At 45.8% G+C, this 14651-nt stretch overlaps 1 protein-coding gene across 1 annotated transcript in view; it reads right to left on the bottom strand.

Annotated features, from left to right (window-relative positions):
* Positions 1–1398: 1398 nt before the first annotated feature.
* The window catches only part of TBX6 (T-box transcription factor 6), a 63056-nt gene continuing 49803 nt past the window's right edge, over positions 1399–14651 (bottom strand). The window contains exons 7-8 of the mRNA XM_078650537.1: positions 9560–9836; positions 1399–1828 (exon numbers count right to left, since the gene is read on the bottom strand). Of these exons, the coding sequence (XP_078506663.1) occupies positions 1399–1828; positions 9560–9836 (707 nt within the window). The remainder of the gene's footprint in view (positions 1829–9559; positions 9837–14651) is intronic.

Genomic DNA, 14651 nt, shown 5'->3' with positions numbered 1-14651 from the left:
GGACAATTTCAACAGTTCATGTCTAGACCAAACCTTTAAAGGAGTATGGTCCAGATGGGCAGCATGGCTGGTGCTGGACGCGGGCCGGAGCTAGCCTGGCTAATGAGGTGTGATACCCCAAAACCAGTCCCAGGATGCTTGTTTCCGGTCCAGGGAGGAACTGGCCTGGCAGTTTGGGCTGGACTTTTCCCATGGTGATCAGGGTCAAAACGTATCTGCATATGGCTGGGTCCAAACTTGGTTGGCGTGGTGAGCAAAGAAACTATGGATTAAACCCAGATCTGTGACTGGTGGTGAATGTTCGATTTGTTCAGCATTCCATCCATTCTCTGTTCCTTATGCTCGTGGGTGGAAAAGCACACCTTGTAGAGTTACACCAAACTCGTAGCTTATGCAACATTACCATTTCAGATGTTTCCTTATGACTTTCTGTCTGGGTTATTGTAAATTTCCTCCCTCATCAATAGAAATTCACTTTCACTCTGCCCCTTCTGTTTAACTTTGTGTATGTTGACTTTCTTTCTTATTTGAACCTAGTTAGTTATTAGTCGCATTCACTGACTGTATATAGTGTCTATGCAATACGTCCATTTGAAAAACCAAGACAGCAGTTCTTAAGAAAATGTCTGAGCACTCGTTTTAATTTTCAGTAATTACATCTCTTTTATTTTAACTATAAAAAAAACACAGACAATCTGTTCAGATAAATAGGGAAGTAAGAAGAGGATTGGAGAGAAAATCTAATAGATTATAAACTGGGTGTGGCTGGGAAGTGCAAGCAACCGCTTCTACGATAGGTCAGAGAGTGAGAGGGGTCATTTTAGAGCTGGAGTGAGACCAAGGCACCATGGGTTGAATGGGATTTCCTGAAATTGCAGAGCTGGTGTTGGACAGGTCTGGCTGGAGTCGGACAGTGACATAACGAGCTAAAGGGACTTTCCTGAAGTCACACATAATTTTAATGACATGTAGAGAAATAACACGGGACCAGTGAGACTTCTACTCTGTTCCTGTAGCCTTTTGCAGTTGGTCAGACCACTGCCCTATTCTACATTTGTGGGCTATATCTTTGATCTGCAAACAGGCACGCTTTAATAAAAAAATAATGAACCAAGGGATAAGACACTTTGGGATTTAGAATTTCTCTGTTATCTCCCAATGACAGAGCACAACAACCTGTGTTCTACCCACATGGGCAGTATGCACTAGAGCAGCATTGTCCTGTCCGGTTTACAGTGATCACTGCTGGTGCTTAGAAGATGTAGAAAGGGGAATGCAGCCTCTTCATACTATACCATGGTCTCTGCTGAATCAGAAAGAGCAGTGGAGTCTGTTGGAATCAAAAGTGGTATGTTAAGTGTCTGTGCTGCAGACCACCATCTTTGGTATCATTCTTTGTTAAAAAATTGATTTGTCAGTGTCCAGGTAGGCCGTGGCAGTCTGGGTGCTGTACGCGCGGGATAACTGAGCGCCTGGGAAGGGCAGGGCATAGGAACCGCAAGAGTTCTGAATAAATGCCGGAAAGCGTAGGTCGTTGCTGTGAGGGAAGGCCGGCCCACCTGCCACACCGCGGACTGCCAGCGGGCCCTCCTCCAGGCGGGGACCATAGCTCATGGTTGAGAAGTCAGCTCCTCCATGGCCCACTAGCGAGTTGAAATCAAAGCTGTAGCAGGTGGAGTAGTTGGTAGAAGGTTGAGTACGGAAGTCATGGGAGATCTCGGCTGAGGGGCTGGTTTCTGGCTCGACTGGGTCTTCAGGCCCGAGGTAAGCCATGTTGAGTGATTCAGATTTCCCTATGTTGCTTTCCTGGGGCACATCACCAGCAGGTCTGTAAGGAATGGAGAAGTGGAGTCAAACATTTGTTGTGGTACAAGAGTTTTCAATCCTCATTATATCATTCAGCATGCTAAACTATACCTAAAGAACATAAAATAACAAGCATTTACAATGCAAAGGTTTTGCCTTTGCAAAAGTTAGAGCTATTGGCATTGTAAATGACAACATTTTTATTTATGTGTTGCTTTTGAAAACAGATAAATAAATGGCATTGTCATTTACATTGCCAATAGCTTAATCTCTCGCAAATGTGAGACCTATTGCATTTGCACACACACACACATACACAAACATGCACAAGCAGTACACTGTAAAACACGTCATCTACACCCAGTACTGTACGCCTATAGCATGCATATATAAAATTCAAGCAGACTATACTGTTTAAAAACAGCCTACAGACACGTGCTAAACTCATAAGCCATGCACACGCAATATACCCTAAACACGCAGCAGGCAGACGCGGAATGCATACAATCTGTGCCTTGCATAGGCGGCGTGCACCCACGTCCTTTTGTAAATCAACAGAATGCACACACAATGAGCACAGCCTACTGTCCACCAAGTGGCATTATTCACAATATTGCGTGCATGGAAGGCATACATACTCACGCAATGCGATGTACACTATAAACTGTGATCTGTATTACATGTCTATGGTGCACATGTTGAGGGGCGCAAACCCGATGGAATGCTCACACATCTTGTAAACACTATATGGTGTGCACAAAATGTAAGCACATTATTCTGCACAATTACCATGCACGCAAGAGACGACGAAAAAACAACTTGTTTACATGGATATATGTGTATTTGAAAAGTATGCACGTACTTTACTTATACACAGCTCACACAAACTATACTGTACACAAAGAGTGCGCATGCGCGCCCGCGTACTGTAAACATATGCGTACACTATTCGGAACACAACTAGAACTGCCTTAATATCTACCCTGGAAAACATCCTTTAAAAGCTAACCCTGCATATGATGTGTTTGAGGAGCAGGGCACGCAAACACACAGCATGGCCACACAACATGCAGCAAACACTCGGTGCGCTTGGACAACCATATATAAAGAAGGCATGCCCGCCCACTGTACAGCGCCTAGACTCGGCAAGCAGACCTAGATAAAAACTAGAGCCTTGTATTTTAACGCGCACACACAACTTGCGCCAACAGACTGATATGCAGGTTTGTCCACGCAGAATGCTATCACAGCACCCAAGAGGGCGAAGGCAGGGGACTGGCTAGGCATAGCCTGCTGTATAGCGTCTGAAGGTACCCGCAGGAGAAACACTCAGTGCTAACAACTTACAAGAACAGAACAGTGCAAACAGGAAAAGAACAATACGTATATTGAACACTTTCTAGTATTACAAACTATCTAAATCACCGGTCTGTGAGGACACAGGCTCAGAATTCTCCAAAACACGCCTCAATTACCATACTAACTCCACTGGGTATTCTTCATTCTCAGCAAATAGGCCGTGTATTGAATGGGCATGGAGACCTGCACTCCTCATTAGACTAAACATGATTAAACACATAGTGCCTGATCTTCTCATCAGAGTCAAACAGTTTCGTACAGTCAGTACCTGCACTTCTCATTAGACTGCAGGAACTCCCAATCGGAAAGTACCAGAACACACACACTTTCAGAGAGCACATGGTTAGAGTTCTCATTGGTCTATAAACATTATAACATTCTGGACCTGCACTTCTCGTTATTGCAGGCACTTTCAGAGGGCTAGGACGTCTTCTCATCCTGGTAATACCACTTTCAGACAACGAGCACGTGCACATCACACTGCACTTCACTCTACAATGACGACATACCATTGGGTACCTGCACTTCACATCAGACTGCATGCAATTTTTGACAGTCGGCACCAGCACTTCTCGTTCGAGTACAGGCACTCCCTGGTGTGGTGTTCATTTCATCAGACAGCGAGTGCATGAAGTACAGTGACTGGCTGACAGTCGCAGGCCCTTCTCACGAGCCCACAGGGGCTGTTAGTGGTGACTACGGGAGCTGGCACTGGTGAGCACACTGCTGTCACTCTCAGAGCCTGAGTCCCGATTAGCTTGGACTACTCTTGTTCCAAAAGAGAACTTCTGAATTGCAAGTTCTGTGGTTTGAAATAAAATATTTTAATGAACACAACTGATGCAACCCGGTCAGTCTTATATGTGGATATAGTCGTTATTCGCTTGAATATTAGGCCCTGCTCACAACTAGATTGTGCCACGGCCACCCCTCGCTGAAACGCTCATCAAGTGTACTGGTATTTCGGTACTAGCCGATACACCTCAATTGTGAGCACTAGTCTGGTGTGGCGTTCTATGGTCTATACATGTAAATCACCTGTATGCCGGAGTTTACAGGTGGTCTTAACTAAGCCACTGGGACTTCAGAGAGTTCTGTGAATGCTAGTGAACAAAACACAGTACAGAAGGATGGGGGGACTGACGCGGGCAGGGAGAAGGGAGAGGACACGGGCAGGGAGAAGGAACAGGACACGGGCAGGGAGAAGGGACAGGACACGGGCAGGGAGAAGGGAGAGGACACGGGCAGGGAGAAGGGAGAGGACACGGGCAGGGAGAAGGGAGAGAACACGGGCAGGGAGAAGGGAGAGGACACGGGCAGGGATAAGGGAGAGGACACGGGCGGGGAGAAGGGAGAGGACACGGGCGGGGAGAAGGGAGAGGACACGGGCAGGGAGAAGGAACAGGACACGGGCAGGGAGAAGGAACAGGACATGGGCAGGGAGAAGGGACAGGACACGGGCAGGGAGAAGGGACAGGACACGGGCCTAAGGAAGAGCCAGGACGAACGTAGCACAGTAGACAGTCAATGAGAACGCAGTTTGCGGAGGCACAATGGATGAGAGCGAACATGCAAAGAGATATTCAGGAAAAATTAAGCGCAAAAAAGCAGGCAGGGAAATCGTGCACATTGCGCGCATTCGGCTACAGAAACGAACAGGGACACGGTAGGCACAAGATGCAGGAAGTGAGGCGTGCAAGGAGATAGTACAGGCAGGTAGGTGTTACCGGTATGGAGAAGTGCGAGAGCTGACGGAAGAGCGAGGGGCAAGCAACATGCAACAGGTGCAGAGAGAATACAAAGGGCAGTAGCAAAACAGCCACTGGGGGTCAAGCACATGCACTATGCGGCCAGTAAGAAAACGTAGACGGGTAGAGAGATTTCAGGGAGAAAGGGTGCAGGCATGGTGATACACCAGTGGGAGGCACTGCAGGCCTGTAAGGAAGAGTAACCGGAAAGGTGCTACACACAGTGACAGAAGAACATGGAGCGAGGGCGCAGTGCACTGCAGGTTGTGAAGAGACACTTGGTGCAGCATGTACGGAACAGGGACGGAGAGGGGCAGAGGCACATATAGAGGAAAAGCGCTACGTGCAAATGATTGATTAGTACAGGTAAGAGGCATGCACGAAGTACTCGTAGGGACTGTCAGGGGGGGAGGAAGGGGGGGTGTAAATTTAGACTGCGCTGCTTCTCATGGGTGATTCACAGAACGTGCAGGCCCAGATAGATGAAGGTGCGCAGGGGTAACCAGGGACCGAGGAATGGAGTTTGGTGGGAGCGGCCCAAGTTAAATGAATAGCAATGGTGTATGGGAGACTCTGTGGCCCCTCTGCACATCCTGCAGGGGCCCCCTCACTTTGAGTTACGCTACTGTCCGTAGAAGAGTCAGAGGAAAGCACGGAGAAGGTCCCTTCTTTGAATGTGCTGAGGCTGTTGTGACTGCTGCTCCTTGGCGTACATCACGGTCTGGTACAAGACATCGACCGGGAGAACAGGGGTGACATAGGCTCCAACACCTGCATCATCTTGTTGACCGGGTAGGTCATCACCCTCTCGTAGAAGACGTTGTCCTTGTCCCCGTAGGAGGAGGTGGGAGTGCCGTTCTCTGCCGACGGCCAGTGTCCGGAGGAGGACGTGGACATCTTCCCTGCAGGTGGCGGGATTTTGTCCTGGGAGTTGAGCAAGGGGCCGCGCACCGCTCACTCGGCAACTAGAAACAGAGGATGTGGAAGAGAAGCGATTACCCCGTCGTCCGAAGGGTGCTAGATTTGTGGCGGAGGTTGTCCCTTGTCTCCAAAGAGCCAACACTCCCTCGCAGCGGTGCTTTGATGTCCCAGCACTGCTCTTCCCTGTTTGTGAGGGGGAAGCGGGTGTGAAAGCCGAGCGCCTGTTGCACGTGTTTTTTTCTTTAATGGGCACAGTTATTACGCAAGCCCCGGAATAATGGTGCCGATAAAAGAAAACAAACCCGCGCACAAAGAACTGCAAATTTCACCGCCAGTATAGACAAGGAGGGTCCATCAAATGCCTCCTTCCAGCAAGGAGAACGAGGCAACAATGAGAGAAAACCGCACGGACAAAAAAACAAGTCAGGTCCCGGGCTGGCCAGCCAATCACAGCGCGGCCCGGGAATGACGTCACGGGGGTGTCCCGGGCCGGCAGCCAATCACAGCGCGGCCCAGGACAAAGGGGCGGGACTTAAAAAAAGACAGAGAAACGCCCCCGAATCGCGTTTTCAGGGGAAAGCGTGATTGACAGCCTCTGTCTCCCAATGGCTAGCCTCCATTTATGGAGCTAGCCAATGGGAGACAGAGGCGGGACCATAGCCCATATGTAGGATCATGAGATTTCGCCCTGGGCGGAGCAACTGCTACGCAGTTGCAACGCCAGGGCGAAACCTAAAAAAGGCAAATGAAGATTCTATTTAAACATGAATGTGCATTTAAACTTTATAGACAATAGAAGGAATCTTGCAGAACCAGGCACTTTAACGGTATTCATATGGCTGGACAGTTTGTGTAATGTGGCACTCGCATAACCACACCGGAAGGCAGAGACTACACTAATCTCTGTTCTGGAAAAAGACAGTTGACATTTGGTGACATTAGTTGTAGGGGTCTGCAGGACTAAAATACTGGAATAGTTTTATTGTTGAATATTATTCATAAGTCGCATCAAGGCTGAGGGTATGATCACTGCATTTGGTGTGTGAATTATGGTGTGCATGCTGTTGTGAAAACTAACCATGACAGGCAAAGTTTGGTGGTTTCATAACTTCACTTGAACTGTGTTTTTTAAGTAAATTGTACAATGAATAATTCTCTTGCTGTGTCTTTTATGTCTTGTATACAGTGCTTCATTAACCACTGGCTCAGTAATGCACTATATTAATTCTATTAATGGAATATAAACTAAATAAATGCTATCCACCCATCCATATGCTTTGGTAGTTACCCGGTTATCTGATGGTGTGGTATTCTGGTGGCATGACTTCCATTCATCATGCAATGCTTTTAAAGTCGACAGGACTATGTGCCATGTTGATGGTCTCTTTTTCCATCTGGAATGTGGGGACCATGAGGCCATAGGACCATGGAGAACAGTGGAGGTGCACTCTACCTCATAAACAGCTGTCTTTTATGAGGCCATCTGACCATGTGGTAGCATAGCCAGCAGAGAAGTCTTACTCAAAGGTGTGGTGGATGGATAGCAAATCAGATACAGCATAACACAGTATATCTCACAGTATGCAGCTGTCCTCTGCCTCTCGCTCTTCTGCGAAGGTGCTCTCTCTGTGGCGCTTGATATTGCTATTGTTGTGATGGCATCTGTGCGTGGCTTGTCTGTTGGAAGCCCTGTTGGATTGTGGCAATTTGGCCGGTCTTCTTGTAGGTGTGACTTCTCTTATCTGTAGCCCTTTGAACTGGAGTGCTCCTATCAACTTTGCTGTGTCTTTGTCTTTAATTGTAACAGTGTGTCGTCCACTGCACTTTCAAAAAGGTGTTCCCCATTGTACGGGGTGTTGATGATATTGGCTTGGACTTTATTCTTGAAGCCCGACACTCACAGCCAGGTGTGCCTTCTCAGGGTTTACCCTGTCATCAGCTGTCTGCATGCTGTGTCTGCAGTGTCTAGCACAGATTTCAGGTAAGAGTTAGCGATGTTCTTACCTTGCTCCATGAGGGAGGTCGCTCTTTTTTGATACTGCTCTGGCAAATGTTTCATTAGTTCTGCTACCTCCTCCAAGTGTAGTTGGGCATATCTATTAAGCAGGGCATTGGAATTTGTAATGTGGCACTGTGTTGCAGCTCCACTTTCAAACTTCCTCCCAGCAATTTTCATTGCCTTCTTTATCTGGGGCTGGTCCAGAAGTCGTTGGTTCTTTCGCTCTTTTCCTTGTGGTGGTCACAATGCTGGAGTCCCCCAGCGCATTACCTAATATGTATGCAGGGTCCTTCAAGGAAAGCCTATATTTCCTCTCGACCCTGAGTGTCACTGACCTGCAAGTTCCTGGCTTTCGAAGACTTTTCTCCACTGGACTTGGATGCTTGACAAGTACTGGCTCTTACTCTGTGAGGGTAGTAGTGTCTCTAGAAGAAAGCATGTTTGCGATATTTCCTTTTTCAACTGGACACCGTACTTGTCTGCTGCTCTTTTTCGGTGTCGAGCTCTCATATGCAAGTGTTTCGGCTGCTTCCTTCTTATTTTTCTCTCAACGTTGGTCATCTTTAGATGCCAACGTTTTTTTCTGAGGCTTGTCTGCTTGCAGTATACTTGCTGTCAGATCCGAGGAGTTCTTTTGACCTCGACTTGCTTTGATTGGCGAACCTTTTAGCTCCGAGGCAGCCTTTTGGGCTCTAGAGTCTATTGTTCTACACTTCCCCACACTTTGTTTCTTTAGCATTGCCTGTGCCTGCTTTTCCTTGTGTTTCGTGTGCTCTCGCTCGACATCGATTACCTCCTTTTTATTGTCCGGTCCCTCTCCCTCTGCTCCTTCTGCGATGTTGTCCTCTTCCTACTCACTTGACAGTCCCTCGGTAACAGAGTTTTCTTCTGTCCCTCATGGCATGGTGTGCCTGCCTTTGCTTCTCCCTTGCCCTTAGTGTTTTGGGCTTGAACCCTGTACAGGCCTTGCAGCCCTCAATATGGTGGTCTCGCGATATACAGAGATTACACACCTGGTGGTTGTCTTTCTGGGCAAACATGTGGTGGCACTCCAGGCAGAAGTGGAAGGGTGTGTTCTCCATGTCACTCAGTGCAGGGGCCCCTACCCAGGTATTCTCCGCCCTTCTGTTGTTGGCCGGCCTCATGCTGCACTTACTTCTTTGGTGTCCCTCTGTAGAAATCAGTGGATTCTTTGAAACAAAACCCCTTTCTTTGCGACTGCTGCGATTTTTGTTTTTCCTCTGGAACTTTGACTTTTTTTTCCACGATCTTTCGTTTTACTCTTCTCTCTTATGAAAATTGGAGAGCCTTCAGTAATGCTTTTAGACTCAACGACGGGAAAAAGAATCTGAAGATGGCGACCTTGCGCAGAGGCTTCTGGGATGGGCATCTGACATCAGGATAAGGCTGGAACAATCACCAAATGGTGATGACAGTTGACACTCAACAAAAAATAAAGAGTAAAGAGAAAATAGACTACCACAAGAGGAGAGTTCTGGACCCAACCACTAGATGGAGGAATAATGCACAGCACATTAATCCAGAAAAGATTCACGCTGCAAAAACATCAACATAACTCTAAGACTCACTGTTTGCTCCCCTGTGCCCACATTACAACTCCCAGCAGGGACCCATGCCGGCATCATTGTTGTTGATGGCCACACCTCAGACCATACTTTATGGCCACTGGGAAAATGTTTGTGAATGCTTATGTTATATATCATACCTGGAAAAAATGCTGCTTTCTTTTGTAGTTTGCAACCCATGGAATGCAGCAGGGTGTTGCAAATAGTCCTCAGCGCTTGCAGGTACCCCTATTTCCTGAGGCTGGCTCTCTTGCACATGAGGAAAAGGAGTGGTTGGAGAGGGAGTGTCAGGTGGAGAAATGGGATGGAAGGAGCAGTCAGGGCTGGGAAGCTGCATGACCAGGTCCAGGGGCCGTACTCCCATCTCCTCTTCCAATGTGGAATCACATGGCCCAGACAAGCGCACCTGTTTATATTCTGGGAAGAAACAATCATCGGTTACCAACTTGAGTTGTCAATAGTCTGTATAGGTGGGCAGGTTCATGTATTTCAAGCAATTTATTTTTAATGAATATAAAAAGGTTTTCATCATTATCATCAAAATACTTTATTTTCGATCACAAGTATCTTATTAAGTGCAAAGTGCCAAACAATGTAAAAATAATGTAAACAATAAAAACAGTATACAAAATACAGAATACAGCATAGATAAAAGCAATGCAGATTTAAAATCAATAAAAATAGCCCCATACAAGGATTTGGGAAACTATGAAATACATTTGGAACATTTGATCCATAATGCATGCCAGAATCTGGCCAGACCAAATACCACCACCCTACTCATGTCAGTGGCTAGGGGCCAGATGTAGGTGGGAGATTTTGGCCATTTACCGGCCGGTAACGGCCGAATTCGGCCGTTACCGACCGGTAAATGGCCATGGAGATGTAGGGGGATAAAAAACAGGCATTTTCGGTAATTTTACCGAATCTGTAATTTTACCGATTCGGTAAAATTACAGAATCGGTAAAATTACCGAATCTGTATATTTTACCGAATCGGTAAATATACCGATCGGTAAAATTACCGAAAATGCATTTTTTGTATGTAGGTGCCAAGTTTCACATTGACACAGGGCTTTGAAAATCGGTATTTTACCATGCAATACAATTGCATGGTAAAATACCGATTCAGGTGTACATGCACATCTGTGCATGTACACCTGTGCCATGTGACACACATACATGCCCTTAGGGCATGTATGTGTGCCACATGGCACACAAGCTTAAAACAGGGGTGCCAGAGGGTGTCAAAGTGACACCCCCTGCACCCTTGCAAAATTCGGTATTTACCGATTCGGTAAATACTGAATCGGTATTTGATATTGAATCCTATGGGCTTCAAGGCCCAAAGGATTCAATATCAAATACCGATTTTTAGCGATTCGGTAAAATTTACCGAATTTGTACCTACATTAGAAATACCTACTCTTAATTACCGAATCGGTAAAATTCCACTTTGGCCGCTGATTTTTATAGTAAGGGCAGAAGAATAAATAGCAGGTGGAAAATTGACTCTGGGCAAGCATTGCTTGCAGGACACTCATCGTATGTGGAGGCATTACTACACCACGTTTTACAAAACACTTTGGTTGCTAAAGTTTTAAAACAGTATTGAATGAATAATTTCCGTGCCATTGGAGGTACAATTTTTTCAATGGATTCCTCGTAAAAAGGGGCAAATTTAAAATTAATAAAATCTTGGGTCAGGGTGCCCACACGTTTGGCCACCTCCTTCTCCATAATCGAATCCCAGTATATCTTTTTAAGACTACATTTTGGAATAAGGGCCAGCTTTTCTGGGGTCGACCAGTATCCCCCCATCCCAATGCAATGCTCTTCAGTAAATTCTTCAAGCAGATAAACCATGGTATAGAATTCACCTTGGACCGCTTTAGGCAGTCTATCGTGTCTGCTCTAACAGGGGTAAGCTTGTTTACCGACCACAGGCGGTTCAAAAACATTAACTGCTAATAACCCATCTTGTGCAGTAGTGTTTTTTGACCCATATCTAAAAACATGGGGGCCAGGGGAGTACTAATGGGAAGGTTTAGCATTGATCTAATAAACCTGTTTTCTACCGAGGTAATGAGTTTGCATTTCCAATGCCCCACAATTCGGCCCCATAGAGAGTTCCTCCAAGTAATTTAGTGTTATACATTTCTAGTGCTGGGGCCACTTTCCTAAACACTGTTTTTTATGTATCTTGCCTAGGTGGGTGGTTTGTTGGATTAATGATAGTTGAGTGTTTTCAATTTGAGGTGCCCAGCTTAAATTTGAGGATAGATGAATACCCAAGAAGTTGAGTGCAAAGACTTGTTCAAGGGTGGTTACTCCTACATACATTTGCCTTTCGGGTTGCTTAGTGTTTCCCTTTGAAAATATCTTATATTTAGTTTTTGCCTTGTTTAGAACCAGGCCATGCACCTTGCAAAAGTCGGTAAAATTATTCAACAATTTTTGCAGACTAAGGGGGGATTTGGAGATTAATAAGATGTCATCCGTGAAAAGTAGGGCTGGTACTCTTCGCTTTCCCACCTTTGGGGCATCACATCCCATCCGTGTCTAAGTAATCAATCATGCCATTTATAAAAAGAGAAATAGCGTGGGCGCTAGAACGCACCCTTGCCTCACTCCACGGTTAACGGAGAATTGCTTGGTGAGCTGGTTGTTATCACCCCACTTAACTTGTGCCTTGTTTGAGGAGTGCAGCCGAATTAACATTTCTAATAAATTGTGTGGCAACACTATTTAGGTCAACACTCTCCACAGTTTTACTCTTGTGACCAAATCAAATGCAGTGCGTAGGTCCACAAAAGCTATATAGTTTTCCCCCTCTAATGCTAACCTCCCTCCAGTAGATACACAAGAAGCGGAAGACCTGATCCAACACGCTGATGTTTGCACGAAAGCCTGCCTGTAGGTCACTCAAGAAATGGTGCTCAGAGATCCATCCCTGTACTCGTTGTAGCACCTGCTTGCAGAAGATTTTCTGCAATGTGTCGATTAAGCTTATAGGTCTATAGCTGGCCGGGTTTGCTCTATTACCCTTTTCAAGGATTGGGACTATGTCCACTGTGTTCCATGAGGGAGGAATGTCCATACCTGCTGAGATCGCATTTGTAATCATGTTGATATAGAGGACTTAAACATGTTTTCCATAAAGTGGTGTAGACAGTCAATCAATCAATCAATCATTTAGGGTTTTGTAGAGTGCACTACTCACCCGTTAGTGTCTCAAGGTGCTAAGGGGAGGGTGCGGGCAGCTCTGTTGGGGTCAGTGACACAAATATGGATTATGTAGGTGGGCTATAAGGAAAATGAAATAACATCATAAAGAAAAAGCTTGACATGGAAGAGAGAAAGGGCACTCTGAGGTCAGTCCAGAAGATGCATATGGTGGTGGCAGAGTGAAATTAGAAAGGTGGAGCATTCCAGAGTTTAAGTATAAGGGCACAACAGCATGGAAGTAAGCATATTGACCTGTGCATCAGATTGTATGGTAGGTAGAGGAATGCAAACTGTGGTAAAAAAAGGGTAAATCGGATCAAGACCACAAAACAGAGGACTTTGATGTAATAGAAAGAAAGCAATACTGTGTAGGAAATTGCAGTCAAGAAAAAATACAAGCTGTAAGAAAAACATTGACAAGAAAAATATAGGACTGTTTTGAAGACAGCGAAAATCTGAAGAGAACCGGAAGCAAGGTGTATAGAATGTTTGTAAAAAAACATAAACAAATATTAATTGCAGTTGTCTGAAATGCCTGAATACACTGACGTTGGATGCTGTATGACTAGAATGAGAGGTACAACTAAGGAAATATGTTTCAGAAATGGAAAGAAATAGTTGAAAAGTAGACCCAGATTTCAGGCAGAAGGGAAGAGTGGAACAAGGTGAGGAGGGACTAAAGAAGGAAACAAATATGTGAGAGGATGGAGTATTAACTCAGAGCCCTAGTTTTATTGGAGCTGAGGTAAGGTGCCTCAAAGACCACTGACAAGTACATTGCAGTTAGTGAGCCGTGTGTCAAAAGACAAAAAGGGAAGGACATATTTTGAAGTCTGCACTGTAAAAGTGAAACGAAAGACTAAAGAAGGAGATGTTGGAAGCTAAGAATGTAATGTATATATTAAACAGGATCAGACAAAGAACAGAGACCTGAGAAACTCTGTATAAAAGATGGAGGCATCTGAAAGACCGAGCAGCCCAAGAATACTCAACTGCAAAGGTAAAAAGACAGCAAAGGAAGCTCACAGTAGGATATGCCTAGAAAGTAGAGCAGAGAATATTGTTATTGACTGTGTCAAAAGGTATGAAAATGCCAAAAAGAATGAGAAAGTAGAGAAGTTTAGAGTGTGAAGCAAAAGTAAGAACATTAGACCAGATGCAATTGAATAAGCAGAGTGGGATCTATGCTGGAAGCAAGGTATTTTGAGTTGATGACAGAGCACACACTCAAAGTTCCTTTGCCGAGTGCACCTTGTTGTTTGGTCTCTTGTTTGGAGGTTGTTTTTCTAGCTCTATTCAGTAGCCGTATTATATGATGTTTAGTATCCATTTGTCCGTTGTGATCTTTTTCCATTCCTGGAGTAAGTCCCTTATCCTCACTAGCGTAACGAAAATTGAGGGGGCCTCCCTGCAAGGTATGTAGAGGGGCCCCCTCCGGGCTCAATTAGGAGCTCTCCGGACAGAGTGCAGTGCCGAGGGGGCCCCCTGGAGCTTTGGGCCCCCCCCCCGCATATCCTGTTACGCCCCTGCTTATCCTGCCTCCTACTGGTGTTATATGTTCTAGGAATTGTTTGTTTTGTAAAATCAGGTTTTGGTTTCGCCTTATGTTTCCTTGATAACCTTGTTGGAAGGCTTTGTGCGATGTACCAGGTTCGTTGCCTCCCCTACCTGCTGGTCTTCTTGAGGGTGTACCCCTTCTCATCCTTCTGAACTGTAGTGCTCCCATGGACCTTGCTGTCTCGTTGTCCTTTTTGAGCTGAGTTAACTTGTTGTCAACTGGTGTTCCAAAAAGTCGCTGTCCGTTGAAGGGCATGTTCAAGATGTTGTTCTGTACCTCCGGCTTGAAGCCTGAAATCCTAAGCCATGCGTGCCTTCTCTCTGTCACCCCAATCATCATCTGCCTGCTGGATGTCTCAGCAGCATCCAAAGCCGACTTCAAACATGTGTTAGCCATGTTTTTTCCTTCCTCTACCAGGTGGGCTGCCCTTTGCTGGTACTGTTCTG

The sequence above is a fragment of the Lissotriton helveticus genome, chromosome 7 (genome assembly GCF_964261635.1).
Source record: "Lissotriton helveticus chromosome 7, aLisHel1.1, whole genome shotgun sequence".
Lineage (NCBI taxonomy): Eukaryota > Metazoa > Chordata > Amphibia > Caudata > Salamandridae > Lissotriton > Lissotriton helveticus.
This window is presented reverse-complemented; position numbering and strand designations above follow the sequence as displayed.